Source organism: Phyllopteryx taeniolatus, chromosome 15 (genome assembly GCF_024500385.1).
Source record: "Phyllopteryx taeniolatus isolate TA_2022b chromosome 15, UOR_Ptae_1.2, whole genome shotgun sequence".
NCBI classification, from domain to species: Eukaryota; Metazoa; Chordata; class Actinopteri; order Syngnathiformes; family Syngnathidae; genus Phyllopteryx; species Phyllopteryx taeniolatus.
The window spans coordinates 13,177,703-13,195,827 of record NC_084516.1 but is presented as its reverse complement, the minus strand read 5'-3'; the positions used below and the strand labels follow the sequence as shown (position 1 = coordinate 13,195,827).

Genomic DNA, 18,125 nt, shown 5'->3' with positions numbered 1-18,125 from the left:
AAGCAATAACTATGTGAGTGTTTATTTGAATCTTCTGATGAAGTCAGAAGGACTATCACTGCGTTACTGCTGAGCCTTGAACAGTCTGCTTTCAAGAGACATCTTCAAGTAAACACCTGTGAGCCGTTTGTGTTGAGTTGCCAATTGGAGCGTTACTATTGTTCCCAGTAGAAATCAAGAACATGGCAGAGGTTAAAGACTTAAGCTGACTGACGACTACTAGCTTGCAAAAGACCTTCGTTACAACTGCACGACTGACACGCGGACAGAGGAAAAAATCCTGTTTTACTCACATCTGTTCGTCGGGTCAGCCAGTCTTTCAATTGGCTTCTCTTCCCGTCTCACTTGGAGGTCACTGCATACTCGTGTGTCCGCACACGTGTGCTCACGACACAAACACGCTTTCTGCGCATTTCATAAGTGCTTCTTTATACACTGTGTCCCATCCGGGTCAGGGAGCAGGAAGCGAGCTGGGAGAAAAGAAGGAAGCAGAAGCAACTCTTTGTGGCTGCAGGTAGTCACCTTTAGTCTTGACCTTCAACCCGGCCCTCAATCAGGCTGACAGCGCACGGACATAGCGCAGATGTGCATAACGAGTGACGCGCAACCTCGCATACGTCTCTTTGAGACAAAGAGACATAAAAGTCCTCTTAATTTATCTCTTTATTATGTGACACCAATGTTCACTCATGACATTTACAGAAATGGACAGGAAAGCTGTATGAATCATGCAGTCTTCCTTTCACCAAAATATATCTTATGATGACGATGAAGCTCTGTGCAAAAGCAACTTTTAGGATCAAACAATGACAAACTGCTGGTATCAGCACACTTCATGGCTGCATTTGAACAGAACCTGTGACCTCACCAGGGCCAAAAGAACAACCTGCTGCCATATTTGGAAGGCTCGAGTTTACCCTCGATGGTCGGGTTGGGCTCAGGGCGTGGCCGCGAGTGGTATGCGTCCTCAGGTATGGGCCTCGAGGTTGAAACCTTGGTCACCTAGAAAATCAAGCATGCGCACCATCACCTACACTGAAATGGTTCCTTAATTGGGAAAATTTGTTTCCCACCCCTAGATCAGATAAAGAAAGGACTAGAATGTCTTCAGAGTGACTAATACTTCCTGGCATCCTAGTGAATGTTTTAAGAGTTGTATGTTGCAGTTGATAGTTTTCCAGTCCAGACCGTTAGATACAAAGTGATTGACAGTTGCCAAAAAAATTAGAAATGCACAGGGACCGTGGTTTACACCGGTATCAACATATATGCATACCGGACTAGTTTGCGCAGCATAAGAATATGTGGTTACACTGTTCACGCTCAGTTACTGCTGTACTTACTGTTTTTCATTTGATTCTTTTTTTATATATATATATATAGGCCTAGAAGTGTTTTTCATACACATTAGCGGTGACTTCACTCCATTATTTGTGTAGGTTAGTGATAGACTGCGGCGCATACAGACTTGCGTACAAATTCTCAACTGTCAAACAGGGACCCCTTAGAAACAACTAATCTTACTTTGTTTTTGGATTTAAAAAAGCAATCAAAAAATGTAATATGCTTTCCAAGATTTTCAGTTAAAAAAGGGACATAATGTCCAAAAAAACAACCGACAACCTCACACTTTAGAGGTACACATTAAAACTGTGACTAAATGTAAATAGACAGCCTAGCAGATAGATGGAGACAGGTAAAGGGTTAGATATACATATTAAATATGTAATAATAAATATATTGTGTATGCCAATTTGACCTAAAAATTCCTTATTTTTTAACAAAAACTAACTACAACAAAATCCATACTGTACCTGTCACAAGACTTTTAGAAAAGTTGTTAGAACATGAATACCTTTTAAATGTTTAACACTTTCCACAGAGGTTCAGTTTAATAGGGAGATGTGTTTGTTAACACTAAACTTATCACATACCTTTAAATTAGCGGACCCTTTTTTTTATCCATCAAGTTCAAGGAGGCCATCCTTGTGATTAAGTGGCACATTGTATGATTAGTAAGTGCCACATTACTCAAAATAGCTGTTTCGGGTGGCATTATGGTAAATCAAATGTAGTTTGTTCTCACTACCTCAACATAATGAGGTTTTTCAATATCAAGTTGCTGAATAACTGCTGAAAGGGAGCCAGGAGCATCACAGTAATCACAAAGTCACTGTCTGCCATTTTCTACCTCTGCTCTATTAAGGGGTTCATAACAATAGCTTTGACTGGGAGGGGAAAGTTGTAGTGGTAAGGAAAAAAAAAAAGGCATGATTTTGTGAAAAGTACAGTTAGGGAGATGCAATCAGAGGCTCCTCCAATCAACACGAACGGGAGCCATCAAACATAAGTGCTCGCTAATGAGGCTCACCTTCGACAGGTCTCCCAGGTCGGGTCGCTCCCAGCCCAGCTTGTCCAGGACGCAGTTGTCGAAGGCTTGCTGTTGCTGCCGGCAGCGCCGCAGCTCGGCCAAATTGGAATAGTCCAGACAGGTCCAGTACTCAGTGAACGACTCAGCGCAGTTCCCCTTGATTTGCCTGACAGGCATAATGGTAACAACATTAGAAATATACAACAAATCTTGCTGTACTGGAGGCGGGAATGCATAATTACACTCCAATAGTCCACCAGGGCTCTGTTTTGAATTAATCTGGCCAAAGAATCAGAACATGGGAGGCTTTTTAGATGTTTAATGCCCACTTGCAGACATAGTTGTAACTGTTATTTGGGTAATGTAGTTAGTTCTCCTTCGTTGCCTAGAAGTGACATCATCAGGCAGCGCCTTTGTATAGGGTGCTAGTTGATGACCACGACTGCTAATAGATGAACACATTTGTTATATCTTATTTTTTTTGTCAATCAACTCATCTCGTGATGCTCAGTAATGTGTGATCTCCTTTCTTTGGGTCATGTATGAACAAATAGGTGCTGTAAACCGGTCTTCAAAAGTTAGACCGACAAGCAATTTTGTAGAACCCAGACGTGGTTTTATGCCTCGTGTCTTTTGCACGTCACCACACAAAACCGAAACATTATATTGTGTAAGATTTATATTAAAAAAAAGCTACATCTGTTCATTTCACCTGATATCGATCAGCTAACTATAACGTAATCAGCGCCAATTTCCCATCACAACTTTAAGATATTTTTTTAATTAATACCACTCCGACAGTCTCATTATGCTAAAAATGCAACGTCCAGTGGTGTCTTGAGATACAAGCTTAATTTGTTCTATGACCATGCTCGTAACTCAAAACGTTTACATCTCAAATCATTTTTACCCCAATAAAATGCCATTAATGCCCCCCCCCCCAAAAAAAAAAATTGTGCTTGTTTTTTATAATAAGGGAAACTAGCACTCTACAATATTTTACTTTATAACAACAGTGTAAGAACATAATCAAATAGAATGTAAAGAATTTAACAGCTTGTGCGTCATGATTTAATGCTGCAATTCAATTCATTATGCTGCTCCTCATGCTGTGCCTACATTGGTCAGGGGAAAGTATCATACTGTACAGTCATGCAGACACAAATGAAGACGTATAGACTCTTTCTACTACTACCGCGAGTGACGCCTTATTAGGAATTCATCCATCCATCCATCCATTTTCTCATGTTTTACGCAGGACAGGCCCTGCTGCAATATGATTAGCTGCAGGACACGTGCCACTGCAATGGGATTGGCTGCTTTGTCCTGTAGTACACACCCTACTGCTTCCAGAAGGGAAACCATGTGACTTCAGTGTGGTGGCATTATTATGAATCCCACTCACCCTACCCCACCCTAACCCTCAACCATTATAACCCGCCCTAACCCTAACCATAATTTTGATTGCTTTTATTTTGAACCTCATTTTCACCCACAAGTGAAAGCAAAAACGGCGCGTATCTCGAAAAACTTGCAAGTCAGGTCATTCGTATCAAGGCACCACTGTATTTATATAGACTCTGCAAGTCAGATATTTTATTAGATCTAATGAGATGCAAGTGGTTAGTTCACATTAACACCGCTAACAATTTTCACTGCATCATGTTTGTTTGTTTTTTAAAACAACTCCAACCAGCTATTTTGTATTCAATGTAGCCAGTTTTTAGTTAAGAAGTTATTACTTGTATCTAAGTAATGTCTTATGTACTGACGGGTTGTACCTGAAGAAGTTGAGAGCACACTCGTTGACTTTCCTCCCTTCTTCAAGACACTTGCGGGGGTCCTTTTCCTCCCAACGGCAGAGCATGAACTCTTTGTTGGGTTTGTCACACTGTGAGCCAAAGTGATGGGCTGCCGCCTTCAGCACCGCAGATGATACATTTATCTGGACGCACATACAAAATGATTAATAAATAATCAATTTCCTCCATATGGACAAACAACTATTCACACTCAAATTTACACCTGTGGGCAATTTAGAGTCTTCAATTAACTGTGAGATCAGTGTCGAGATTCAAACCCCAGAATTGTGAGGCAGATGTGCTAACCACTAACACACTGTACTATCCGGATACATTTACCAACTTTACCTAATGTATTATCGATAGCTAATTGTGATGCAGATAAAAGTTTGGACATTGTCACTTTAACTGTCAGGAGAAAGTGTTTGAACTTATGTTTGTACAATAAAGTTACACCATAATCACAATTTGTAAACAGTAAAACAGTATAAAATATCTTCTAATACAACTTCAGACATTCACATTAGAATATGATTATTTTTTTGTAAAGGAGCCTTTACAAAATACACAATGCCCAGTGATATGATTTAACGTTTGTTATTATGGTTGTAATGGCCATTACAAACGGCTCAGTATGACATATTGCAGCTCAAGACAACTGCAAATCACAACCACAATAAAAACCTACTATATCGTCAGATTAATTCACATCTGACAGTACACACATTGTCGAAAAATAAATAAATAAATATCTCTGTAAAGGCAGGAATTGAGTTTAGTAATCGAGGTCATAGCTGCGAACACTTGACTTCCAAGGACAAAGTTTGTCTTCAATATCTTTGCTATCATTGAGAGAAATTAGTTAGCAAACCAATTAAGTGCTGAGTGTTAAATAGACGATTCAACGTCCTAAGGTTGGTGACAAATAACACTAAGAAATTTCGTTTCCAGCAACCGACAAGCACTAGTTAGCGACCGGCGTTAGCCGCATAGCTAACTTGCTAGCGTTCTCGGTCCGGTGGTATTATTTTAATTCATGCCGCTGCTCACCTCGTCCACTTTCAGCTCCTGCAAACTGGGCACTTCCAGCGGCATGTCTGCATGCGTGTATAACAAGGCACACGCGAGAAAGCAACGAGGCGGACTCGACTTTGAAGGTCTACTCGTCTGGCTCAGAACGAGCGACGAGGGCTCGGAGAAGGTCAGTTTTCTCTTCACTTGACTGTCAACTCGGAGGCGAGTGTGGATGACGTAAAACGAGCGACAGGACAACAGAACGCGCATGCGCATGGGAACTGAGGTCAATTGATTTTTTCTAAAGTCTGACTTAGGTCTAACTTGGTAGTTCATATATTTGTTGTTAGTTCAAATGTTTCATAACTAGACGTCACGTTTATTTGACACACTACTGACGAAATTCTAACCTTTTGCAGCGGATAGCATGTTGCCATGGTAACTGTACATTCTTCGACATACGTCACTCTGTAAAAGTGTTAAACATACTAATTGTGCTCTTCTGGAGAAAAAAAAATCTGTTTCTATCTTTTGTGTCATTATAACAGGAGAGGAACATAACTTTTAAGACGACTGGTCCTTACAAGTGAAGTTAAGAAAACAATGGAGCTCACTGGAAGCAGTTACAATGGGCCGACTCTAAATGCCAGGTAAGTATAAACACAAGCTATTTAAACACTTTCATTTACACTGATAAATGTAAATGACCAACGACTGAACATCAATGCTGAAATTGGTAGGTAGGTAGGTAGGTAGGTAGTGGCAAATAATAAATACTGTGCAGTCCAATTATGCCATGGCAGTAGCCATACAAATAGTGGGAAAGGAAAGTATTATACTGACAGTGATACATAATTATGTATTGATGTATTTATTTTATTTTCCATCCATCCGTTTTCTATACCACTTATTCTCTAGGCTCGCAGGTGAGCTGGGGCGTGGGGCGCAGGTTTTTGCAAATGACGGGGGAATAGGTTCCAAAAAAAAATATTTGTGAATTTATTGTCACTGTTGTTTCATTATATACTCAGATTGCGATGCAATACTTTGATTTATTAACCTGCCTTATATAGTCTTCAATGAATTGAGAATGTCAACAATAGTTTTCCACATACTTGCATTTTTTTATAATTTAGGTTTGTACATATTTATGCAGGGTATGAAAATGTTGACATCATGTGTTGTCAGGATGGAAGGAGAAGGGGAGTATACGTTCCCGTCTGAGACCAAGTACATAGGGGAGATGAAAGATGGGATGTTCCATGGCAGAGGGGTTCTCCACTTTCCAAATGGAAGTAAATACGAGGCCACCTGGGAGAATGGCATTGCGACGCAGGTGTGTGTTTTTTGTGTTTGCATGCACATATTTATTCTATGTTTCGGTTTACTTATTATTACATCTGCTACGTGTTATAGCAATCACTCATCATTTTTGTAGCGGTTATTAGGTTACTCTGCATCATACTTCACAAGTATTCTGTCCTGCTCATAGGCATTTACAGCAGCAATCATTGCAATTATTATCATCAATTCAGACAAGGGTCACTTCAAATGATAGTCCCGATGAACCGTAACTAAACTCAGCCACGACTTCCCTGCACCTGCATTGATGCATATACGTTAAGCCCAAATGGCAACACTAATGCAGCTTTATTCTGACCCACAGCATTTTCTCTGAAAAAGAATACTCTTACTTTAAAAAAAATAATTGAATGTTGAATGCACAGACAACAATCAGTCTACATAAATGTATTGTAACGCTACACAACTGAAATAAAATCGTAACTATCTAGTACATGGAGCAACATAAATTTAAAAATATGGCCGGACCATTTGTTATAACGCAGATTTCATAGAGCTCAAGAAGAATCATCATCATCTTTATTGTCAAGAACATCCATGCATGCACACAAAATTTGTTCTCTGCATTTTACCCATCACAGTGAACACACACACTTGTTGGTGAAACACACTGGAGCAGGGGGCAATTTAAGCACCCGGGAGGCAGATTAGGGTATCAGTGTCTTGCTCGAGGACACCACAGCAGTTTTGTCCAGGAGATGTTGGTTGATGGTCTTTTTGGGGTCTTGAACCTAGGACCCCACAGTGGCAGGCGATGATCTTAACCATTGGGCCAGAGTTAACCCCCAATAGGTGATTATAAAGTGGCTCAGGGGAAGTCTAATATCGCCAAAGTAAATATTCCTCAAAAGTCGAACAAAAACACTTCAAACCATCATCACGTAAAACATCAGCAAATATCATGATATTTCAGCTCAGTGAGCATCTAAGGCAGGAGTGGCCAAGGTGGGCCACATTTGATTTTTCAAGGTACTATATTTTACCAGCGGCACGGTGGCCGACTGGTTAGAGCGTCAGCCTCACAGTTCTGAGGTGCGGGGTTCAATCCCCGTCCCCGCCTGTGTGGAGTTTGCATGTTCTCCCTGTGCCTGCGTGGGTTTTCTCCGGGCACTCCGGTTTCCTCCCACATCCCAAAAACATGCATTAATTGGAGACTCTAAATTGCCCGTAGGCATGACTGTGAGTGCGAATGGTTGTTAGTTTCTATGTGCCCTGCGATTGGCTGGCAACCAGTTCAGGGTGTACCCTGCCTCCTGCCCGATGACAGCTGGGATAGGCTCCAGCACGCCCGCGACCCTAGTGAGGAGAAGCGGCTCAGAAAATGGATGGATGGATATATTTTACCAAACCAACTTTTTCTAGTGTTTAGGATGCTCTATGATACCTCAGTAAACGTGAAATATGCGTTAAAATCGTTCACGCATTCCTGAGTTCCAGAGGTTTTTCTGCCTAGAGGCCTGAAATCAGGTAATTTGAATTTCTCAAGCTTATCTACTCACCAGCGAAGATATCCGTCTACCTCTCCGCCCCTGAGTCAGCGGTGTCAACATAACAAACACGTGTGCTCTCACAAGTGGGTGTTCTCCATGGAGGCAACCAATCAGAGGAAAGGGGGCGGTCTTAACCAAATATGGACAAAGCGGCTACAAAGCTGGGTCAAACAGAAGTAGCTGTCAGAGGGGCCTTTTCCAGACACTCGTATGACAAAACCAAGGGCTTGTTATGATGTAAATTCTTGTTGGGCATAATTAATGACTGGAGCGGGCTTGTTGTGGCCCGCATGCCTTACTTTGTCGACCCCTAACATGGAGCAACATACTTCAACAAAATTGCTTGGATTACTCGGTCCTGGTCACGACACGTGATTGGCCAGGCCACTTGTTGGTAGGCAGTGTTCATCGGGCACAATGGCCAATCGAAAAAGGGCCTCATTCGAACCTCCTAATTATACTGCCCAAATTATAAAACTTTGAGTACGACCAACATTCATTCATTCATCTTCCTTTCCGCTTATCCTCACTAGGGGCGTGAGCGTGCTGGAGCCTATCCCAGCTATCTCATGGCAGGAGGCGGGGTGCACCCTGAACTGGTTGCCAGCCAATCGCAGGGGACATACAAACAAACAATCATTTGCACTCACAGTCACACCCACAGGCAATTTAGAGTCTTCAATTAACTTACCCTGCATGTTTTGGGGAATTGGGAGGAAACCGGAGTACCCGGAGAAAACCCACGCAAGCACAGGGAGAACATGCAAACTCCACACAGGCGGGGCCAGGATTCGAACGGCGGTGCTCACAACTCTGAGGCAGATGTGCTAACCAGTCGTCCACCGTGCCGCCTACGACCAACATTTTCAGCAAAAAGATGCCTTAAAAGCAAAACTACTTCATCATCATCCGAGACAACAGCAAATCTTGTGAGGCTTCAACTCCTTAAAGTCAGAAGTATATTTTGGATTCATACTTTCATATTCATCCATCCATCCATCCATTTTCTGAGCCGCTTCTCCTCACTAGGGTCGCGGGCGTGCTGGAGCCTATCCCAGCTATCATCGGGCAGGAGGCGGGGTACACCCTGAACTGGTTGCCAGCCAATCGCAGGGCACATACAAACAAACAATCATTCGCACTCACAGTCACACCTACGGGCAATTTAGAGTCTCCAATTAATGCATGTTTTTGGCATGTGGGAGGAAACCGGAGTGCCCGGAGAAAACCCACGCAGGCACGGGGAGAACATGCAAACTCCACACAGGCAGGGGAGGGGATTGAACCCCGGTCCTCAGAACTGTGAGGCTGACGCTCTAACCAGTCGTCCACCATGCCGCCTACTTTCATATTATTTCTGTTTATTTTTATTATACAGTGGTTAACTTCTCATTATTGTTTTATGACAATGGGAAATGTTAATGTTACTTATAATAGTTCCTGTACACTTGGGTTTTTTTTTCTAATGGTTTGAGGCTAGGAAAAAAACGATTGAGATTATTTTCTATTGGATTTTTTTTTTTTTAATTACAACAATGTGGAAGCCCGTGCCGATTGTAAAAAATCCAAAATCAGCACCATAAGACATTTATTTGTACAGTGTATAGTTCAAAATGGACTTTCTACTCTGTATTAAATATCTAATCTGATTGTGAGTGCCGGCGTTACAGTGGACGACTGGTTAGCACATCTGCCTCACAGTTCTGAGGGCCGGGGTTCAAATTTGTGTGGCGTTTGCATGTTCTCCCCGTGCCTACGTGGGTTTTCTCCGGGTACTCCGGTTTTCTCCCACATCCCAAAAACATGCATGGTAGGTTGATTGAAGACTCTAAATTGCCCGTAGGTGTGAATGTGAGTACGAATGGTTGTTTGTTTATGTGTGCCATGCGATTGGCTGGCGACTAGTTCAGGGTGTACCCCACCTCTTGCCCAAAGATAGCTAGGATAGGCTCCAGCATGCCCGCGACCCTAGTGAGGATAAGCGGTAAAGAAAATGGATGGATGGAAGGATGGATTGTAAGCGCCATCTATTGGATCTGGTGGGGCACTGCCCCTGATATAGAGTCCCCACTTGTTCTGACAAATGATTGATCTGGGAAACTCATCCAATTGCTCATGTCTTGTAATTTAACCTTTCCAACCTTCCAACTAAAGAAAACAAAATTAAATAAGATAACCATTATAATCTCAATGGACAGATTTAACTTGGATTGTGTACAAATGAATGTCATCATTTGAAACAGACCCATTCCGTCGTAGAAAAAGATATAATGAAATTTTTTTGTGATTGTGATTGCATTGTTTACCTAGCAAAGTAGCTGTTTCGAATGTACAAAATTCCCCCTTTATTTTTCCTCTTATGAGCTGTTGTCTTTTTCCACATAAACACAAACACGCGTGCACACACACACAGACATCTAGACATCTATTGTTTACCAGAAGGCAAATACCATTGTCTCCCATTAGAGTCGATCCATGCAGATTGGAATATCCATCTCTGCCTCGAACCAAAAACAACGATGGAAAACCTGACATTCTTGTGTGCTGCGTAAAGCACTTAAGAATGACATTTGAAAAGCAGAGGCTTACAGTAATGTTTTCTTAAATTGTTTCTGGGGTTAGCACAATAACCCCTAGGGTCTCACTTGTAACTGTTTTGGTTGGAACTAACAAATAGCTCCAGTGAGTTCAGTCAGCAGTATGTTTTTTCCATATTGTTCTGGAGAGATGTTGCCATTTTTCTACGTCAGAAGCAGATGTGCATGTCACACAATTTTATCAAATAAATACTCAACTATATGAATTTTCATTGTTTGAACGAGGATTGTCTTCCACTTTGATTTCCTAAAAAAGGGATCTTTCACCTTTGCTGACGGGCTGCCGTACCAAGAGAAGGACTGGGATTACTGCGACGGCCAGGACAGACGCTTCTACACTGAGAGATGCAATGGCCTTCGACCAGCAGGTTCACGTTGTTATAATTTGATCAACCAATAAGACCTAAGTTTAAGATTTAGAGATTTCATGTTGATTTTCATGCATTTTTTTCATGAAGGTGAATCCCAGCTCACAGACCTGCATCCTCCACGCATGATTCCTGAGGGCTGTTATGACTGTGGAGATGGTTTCTATGACCCAACTACTAGAATTATCACTTCCTATACTGGTGCTTTCCTCAGAAGGGCAGGTGAGACAAAAACGACACTTCAATCGTTCATATAAGGCTTAATGACCACTTTGCAACTTGATAACCATGTTAACCACTTACTGTAATTTGAGATAAAGTTATGCAGCAACGACCACTAAAGAAATCAGTTAGTGTACAACACATTATTAGCCACCAAGCATTTGCGTGATTGCACGAAAAAAAAAAAATAGCTCAGAAAACTTTGGGGAAACATTGTAACCGCAGCCTTTGCAGTTGTATTCACAGTACAGGTTTCTCAACCTAGTAGGCCCACCTTCAAAACTAGGTTGACAGTCCTACTAGACCTGTAGAGTTTGGTGATAAATGGTGCCAGAAGTGGAGCATGTGGTACAGGTGCTAGAAGTGTGATGAAGGGAATTAAGAGCAGTGTCAGTAGTGACGTGGTGCTTTAGGTGAATGTGTGTCAAACAAGAATGGTGTCAGAAGTAAGGTGGTGGGAAAGATGAGCTGTGTCAGCGGTGGGACATGAGGCAGGTGAATTATGTCAGAAATTAGATAACGGAAAGACAAATTGTGCCAGAAGTGGAATAGTAAGACTGGTAAATTGTTTCAAAAGTGGAACGGTGGGGCTTGTGAATAGTGTCGAGAGTGGGATGGTGGGGAAGACGAACGCTGTCAGAAGTGTGATGGTGGCACAGGTGAATGGTGTCAGAAGTGGGATTGTAGGGGGAAAAAATGCATCAGAAGTGGCATGGTGGGACGATTTTGGACGATTTTCTGGATTAAATTTTATCTGGACTTGCCCCAAATATGCAATTTTCTATGTTTGTCAATGCTCTACACAGGTTAGTGACAATTGGTAAATTAGTATTAGCTTCTTTTTTATTGCATGCATGATTTCTGCATGTAGCGCCAGTCACCTTCACAGGTCTCACCAGTAGGTATATATAGCAGGAGATACAGTATATTTGCTTTCTTATGAAAAGAGTCAACTCTTAAAATTAACCATAACCCAAAGTCACTTGATTCTATATACAGCAATGTCCTTGCTGAAGAGTGTACTTGTGTATTATACACACCCTCTTGTCTTGTTATACAGTCTTTTTTTTTGTTTTTTTTAAGAAAGATGTTCCTGTATCCTGTATGGATTTATTTTCCAACCCAAGGAAGTGGAGGGGCATTTGTCAGAGCGCATGTAAACTTGAGATTTATTGCCTCATGGCTTCCCGTGCAGGATGCAATGATGATGGGACACGGGGAAGAAAAAACCCCAGTCCGGTGCGGGGAACAGCTCAACACAGTAAGGAAAGAGGAAAGAGTGGTTATATGTTGCTGTTTTATCTGGTGGATGCAGGGCCACGTACAACTCAGCGTTTACCCCACAGAACCAAATGAGTTTGATGATCGATCCGGCTGATCTGAACTCCATTTGCAAACACTTCTGCCTCCTCAGTTACCGTTGCTAACGTGGGCAAACATTCCTGCCTGGCACAGTGCCAAAATGCAGAACAATAGGATCTGCAGCCAATATTCCCCAAGAGGTCATGGGTTATTTTTGGAGTTGACGCTCACAGGAGGCCACACATACTGTACTCCGGTTACACTGAGGTGGGAGAAAGTCCCATATTTGCAAACCATAATTAAGTAAGTAAGGCTCAAGTCTTTTTAACCTTCAAGTTTCAAGCAAGTGCCAAGTCACTGTGACAAAAAAGAAAAGTCATTACTTGGGTTAAGCAAGTCACAAGTCAGCTCCAGCCATCCAAGCTTAGCTTTCATAACACGTTCACAATCGCATCATTGATGGCACTCAGTCTCCTTATTGTAACTTAATTGTCTTGTCAGTTAAACACGTAAACAACATGAAGCTTAGTTTGACCAGCTATAGGTTAGCTAAACTTGGAAATCTACATAATTTAGCCATCCATCTTTATGGGTTTTGTAGCGACAGATGAAGTTAAATGTTGTAGTTGTTTTCTCTTCTTTTTCCTCATTTCATCAAAGACAATATTTGAATCTATATTTGATCATCTTTGGAGCTCCCTCCATGATACAGTACTTGCTTCATGGCTCTGCACTCCACATCATAGCATACTGGTGAGTTGACACGTTTGGGTACTATACAAATACTTTAGTTTCATACACAATAACAAATGGCAAACTGTCTTGAAAAAAGTCCCTCATTCTAACATTGGTGACTTCAGTCTAAGTCCAGACTGAAGTCCAACACCTCTGCTGATATCACACGGTGGGACGTGAAGACCACTGGTGCAACATGTAGCAGCAACCCATTAAAGAAAATTGTCATTGGCCACACTTACTCTAAACAGTTAACCCCATTGGGATTTTCTACCTCCACCAGGGAGGTTAAAGTATCATAGCTGTTTTTGTGTTTGCAGAATTATGGAACAAAAAAAAGGACCCCAATTACATTAATGTCTAGTTAGAAGTGTAATCCACATTTTCTTTCTCCCCCAAAAAGTGTAGTCAAGTAGTTTGGTTTAAATTGTGATATTTCCATGATTAATGCATGAATCGCAATGGCAAACATGTCAGAAGATGTAAGATGGGTATCTATGAAGGTGTGGTATAATCCATATTTGGCTAGAGTCAGAACCCTATTGATTCTACGAGACATTGTGCTATTTTGGGGTATTTTAACTTATTCAGAAAAATATGATTTATTTCCTGAAGACAGAAGTAGGTAGATGTTTTTTGTCCCTTAACCAAGAGTTATGTTTATGTCCTATAATCTTGGTTAGGAACTCTGAGGGCCAACTCAAAGTCTCTTTGAGTTTCTTGACGTAAGTGTGTGTGACTGAAGTGCAAATTAGAGGTTTGGACCCTGGTTTAGTCCTGCCAACATGTCAAAGTGCCTTTTAACATACCCCTCAGAGCGCAAAACTACTCTGAAAAATAGTTCCAAAAACCAGTGAGCGCCGTTCAGCCAGTTCTAACTGGTCCACTCAGTTCGTCCTGCAAGAACACACTTCTGCACTTCTTAACTGATGAGTGGCTGGCAACAAGCAGCAAATATTTACATTGGTTATTGGTGTTTGTCACTGGGCGGTGAACAGCAACAACATTTGTGACTTCAGCTGATGATAAGTGCATGAAAGCACTTAATTTAAATTGAAAGGATGAAAGAATTGACCTCACGTGGAGGCTCCCATGAGGAGACGCTGGAGTAAAACTTAAAAAGACTAAAAGAAAATAAGATGAGATAAAAACGGAAGGATAATAGGAGATAAAATAGGATTTTTAAAAAAATACATAAATGAATAAACAAATGAGTGTCTAAGTGAATAATAAAGAAATAAATTCAAAGCTAAATAAATAATAAATAAAATAAAAAAAAGTTAAAAGCTAAACCAAACAGGTGAGTCTTGTGCCTGCTCTTAAAAGCATCAACAGTCTCTGCGTTCCTGATGCCCTCTGGCAGGCTGTTCCAGAGGCGCGGGCCAAAATGACTGAATGCAACCTCTCCATAGGTTTTTGTTCTCGTCTGTGTAATATGTGAACAATTATGTCAGAAGTGGGGTTGACACATTGCACATGTCTATAGGATAGCTCAATTCCACTACAGACACCATTCGCTTGCTTAGAAGTGGGATGGTGACCCTCAGAGCTCTTAATAATGGGATGTAGGACACGTGATTGCGTCAGAAGTGGGACGGTGGTACAGTGGGATAGTGAGATGAACACCATGTACTGTATATTAACCGTCGATCATGGTGATTATGAACTACCATGTTGTATGGCTTTATTTTTCAGGTTTTTATAACAGCTATGAAACTAATTATATACAGTATATGGTGAAGCTGATTTATAACCAGACATCTACAACAAGTAGCAACAGAGCAGGCAGCTGCAGGGCTACCATATTGTTTGGCGCACTTTCCTGTTTCTGGGATAAGCACTTCCCTTTGAAAGGCTTCCACTGTGAAAAACATTCCAGTGCCAAGAAAAAACACCTCTGGTGACTTAACCACAGGCCCTCCCTTTTGTCCTAATCCGGCTGAGGTGTTCCACAGACAGATAACATCAACCTGGACCTTGAGAAGTGGAATATTTGAAACGCTGGCTGTGCATACAGTCCGTCTGTGAACATAAAACACGATTTGGGACTAATCCAAAGAGCGGTCGCGCATGGATGATCATTTTTAAGATGTGTATCAAACCAGACGCTGTTTTGTTGTGTGATATCATCATAGAAGTGAATTGGGCACAGATGACTTGCACATGTACTGTTTCATTCCATGTGTTGACCGTCAGTTTCCACATTGAGACTTATTTGCATTGGCCCAGGTGTTTCAACACCCACACTTTTCCCAGTAAAATGTTTCAACAAAGATGATGAATATTCAGGTGAGCCTAGCTGACTTCAGGCAAGAGGCGGGATACACTTGATAGGCTGCCAACCAAGCGCAGGGCACATACATATCGTACATACAAACAACCATTCTTACTCACATTCACTTCAATGGGCAATTTAGAGTCTTCACTGAATGTAAAACGCATGTTTTTTCCATTGTGGGAGGCAGTTGGAGAAATCCAAGCAACACGGGGAGAGAACATCCAAACTCCAAACATAGATGTCTGAGTTAATATTCGAAACCTGGAACCTCCAAATGTGAGGCAGATGTGGTAATGACTAGGCCACCGTGTACACTCACATGCATGTTTATGGAATGTGGGAGTACCTGGAGAAAACCCACGTAACCACAACCCCGAAAGAGAAAAACACCAAAATGTCGTGAATAGATACCAGCCACCTGTGTCCTCAATTTAAGCCGACTCAAATCACCAATAACCAATCGGAAGAGAACCCTTTTACTGAATATGTGAACAGGGGTCAATCTAATTATCATTAATGCAGGTTTTAGGGGTCTCCTCTTGACCCGGTGACGAGGTACATGTAGGCCACAATGATTACGTTTTACAGCCACAAATGATGGACGGAAAATGTTTGCAGCTGCTGATAAGTTCAGTTGAAGGAGCCCACCCCAAATCCCCCACAGAGTCTCCCCCCTGATCAGGTAGAAAGAAGATTGGGGTAGTTTTGTGCTTGGAGTGGCTGTTAGCGTTGACGCCCGTCGCTGGCAAATTACACACAATCAGTCGTCAACCGGGACCTGCTAACCCCCCACCCACACCTCCAGCCACAATGGAGCCCCCCCACAAACCCCACGCGCGCTCCAACCTTTCGGGGTGAGGCCTGCGCGTCACTCAAGTGCGTGCAGCTGCGCGCTACAGAGAAGGGCGACTTCCCCTGCAATTAGCTCCACATTTCACTCGTAACAATTGACAAACTGCAGCATTATCTGCTTCTCTGGCAGTCCTTCTTTGGCAGAACACACACAAAAAAAAAAAGGAAGAAGGGGCCGACCATTTTGCGAGGGGTTATTGTTTATGGATGTCTGAAGTGGCTGTGAGAAGTTATTTTCTCCTAATTGTGAGGCTTATCTTGATTTGACAAAATTTACCAGCGACCTGAATGGCACTTCACTGCTCAAGCTGCCTTTTACACACAAAGTGACCTGCGTTTTTAATTCTGCGGCTCAGTCGCTATTATGCCTCCTTTCATGCTGTGTGTGATTACGATTCGGTTTATAGGCAGATAGATTTTTAAACATCGGTCAAGCGGAAGACATTTTTGGGGAGCCCCCGCCGTGCTTAATTTGATGTACAGTGAACCACCTTCATTGCGGGGGATACGTTCCGGTCACACATACAGGTGAAACGCCACGATAGAGAGACCATTTAAAACATTTGTTTTTAAAAGTAATTTTACCCCTTCCACATGCTTTAAACACAATTAAACTTATTAAAACACACATTTTAAACACATTGTTGTCCTACAATGGAATCAAAAGTGCATAAAATGTAAAGAAAGTGCGTATTGTAGTTTCTGTGTGATAGATAGGTGCCTTTAAGAGGTGGGGCCTGTTGGAGTGGCATGTGATGTCAGTAAAGTTATGTATTTAATGATTAATAAAATAATTTTTTTAACAGATTACTCGGAACACGAGTGGATAGTCCGAACCTGTCGAGTGGCAGAGGATCCGGTTCCTGAGTCCTTCCTAGAAGAGGCTTCCTGTATTTCCAGTGTGGAGTAAAAAGGAAAAAAGAAAATCCCTTATTGATACCAAATATTTCAGTAAAAGTAAAGCACTTTTTTTTTTGTCTTAGGTTCTAGCAACAGTAAATGTTACTATAAATGGAAAACTGATTAAATTTACCGTACTTTATCATTACACCTGCCAAGCTCTTTATTCGGTTCAATATTTCTAGTAGTTGGTGCTGAGCTAACACCATACGAGTGACATAAATGAGCATGGAAATAAAATGGAAATTGATAATTTTTTAATGATAAGCCTTTTCATCTCATACTCTGAACTTTGGCGCTCACTAATATGACAATAAATACAGTGGGATATCTGAATTTGTATACCCTATTGGTTTTACAATTTATAATTCAAACAAAACTTTGACCGTCCTAAATTGAATTGCAAGTAAAGCAATTCGGGAATAGCCTTTGTTGTGCCCCACAGCCCCAATGAAAAACCTGATGACAAACTCTGGGCTGATGGTGCTGTGCAACTACAAGTTGGAAAAAAAATCCTTACTCTTAAAAAAAAAAAAAAAGGAACTATATGGCTTTAAAATATTAATTTAAAAAGCGTATTTATACACATTAACTTTACACTACTATTATAAATTACATATATATATATATATATACAATACTTTTCATCTATTTTCTATAGCGCTTCTTCTCATTAGGGTTGCTGCGGGTGAGTTGGAGCCTATTCAATCTGAGAAAAGCAGGGTACATGATACATCCTTGCTTGGTCTCCAGTCAATCACATTATAAAATATGCACGGTAGCTATAAAGTGTTCTCAGGTGGATTGGGTATGTTCTCGGGACATGTTGGAC

At 41.4% G+C, this 18,125-nt stretch overlaps 2 protein-coding genes across 3 annotated transcripts; one reads left to right on the top strand and one right to left on the bottom strand.

Moving 5' to 3' along the window:
* Positions 1–650: 650 nt before the first annotated feature.
* On the bottom strand, positions 651–5,402 carry ndufa8 (NADH:ubiquinone oxidoreductase subunit A8). The gene is made up of 4 exons (XM_061800380.1): positions 5,224–5,402; positions 4,153–4,316; positions 2,372–2,537; positions 651–1,002 (listed from the first exon to the last, which is right to left on the bottom strand). Exons 1-4 carry the CDS (start codon positions 5,266–5,268, stop codon positions 865–867), a joined length of 513 nt encoding a protein of 170 aa, XP_061656364.1. The 5' UTR covers positions 5,269–5,402; the 3' UTR covers positions 651–864.
* A 21-nt stretch (positions 5,403–5,423) lies between these two features.
* On the top strand, positions 5,424–17,441 carry morn5 (MORN repeat containing 5). 2 transcript variants are annotated; one of them, XM_061800382.1, is made up of 7 exons: positions 5,424–5,473; positions 5,607–5,625; positions 5,734–5,837; positions 6,376–6,523; positions 10,893–11,004; positions 11,095–11,226; positions 17,200–17,441. In XM_061800382.1, the coding sequence occupies exons 3-7, from the start codon at positions 5,791–5,793 to the stop codon at positions 17,301–17,303; spliced, it is 543 nt and encodes a 180-aa protein (XP_061656366.1). In that variant the 5' UTR covers positions 5,424–5,473; positions 5,607–5,625; positions 5,734–5,790; the 3' UTR covers positions 17,304–17,441. The 2 variants fall into 2 exon arrangements, with proteins under 2 accessions (XP_061656366.1, XP_061656365.1); XM_061800381.1 differs by having other exon boundaries at positions 5,459–5,625.
* The last annotated feature ends 684 nt before the right edge of the window (positions 17,442–18,125 follow it).

What these genes read in the sequence shown, in the direction of transcription:
- ndufa8 (XM_061800380.1), bottom strand. Translation starts at nt 5,268, where the DNA reads ATGCCGCTGGAAGTGCCCAGTTTGCAGGAGCTGAAAGTGGACGAG. An exon ending in AGGAGCTGAAAGTGGACGAG is followed by an intron (nt 4,317 to 5,223) that starts GTGAGCAGCGGC and finishes ATGTGCGTCCAG; the next exon opens with ATAAATGTATCATCTGCGGT. An exon ending in ACCTGGGAGACCTGTCGAAG is followed by an intron (nt 1,003 to 2,371) that starts GTGAGCCTCATT and finishes TTGATTTTCTAG; the next exon opens with GTGACCAAGGTTTCAACCTC.
- morn5 (XM_061800382.1), top strand. Translation starts at nt 5,791, where the DNA reads ATGGAGCTCACTGGAAGCAGTTACAATGGGCCGACTCTAAATGCCAG. An exon ending in GGGCCGACTCTAAATGCCAG is followed by an intron (nt 5,838 to 6,375) that starts GTAAGTATAAAC and finishes ATGTGTTGTCAG; the next exon opens with GATGGAAGGAGAAGGGGAGT. An exon ending in TGCTTTCCTCAGAAGGGCAG is followed by an intron (nt 11,227 to 17,199) that starts GTGAGACAAAAA and finishes TTTTTTTAACAG; the next exon opens with ATTACTCGGAACACGAGTGG.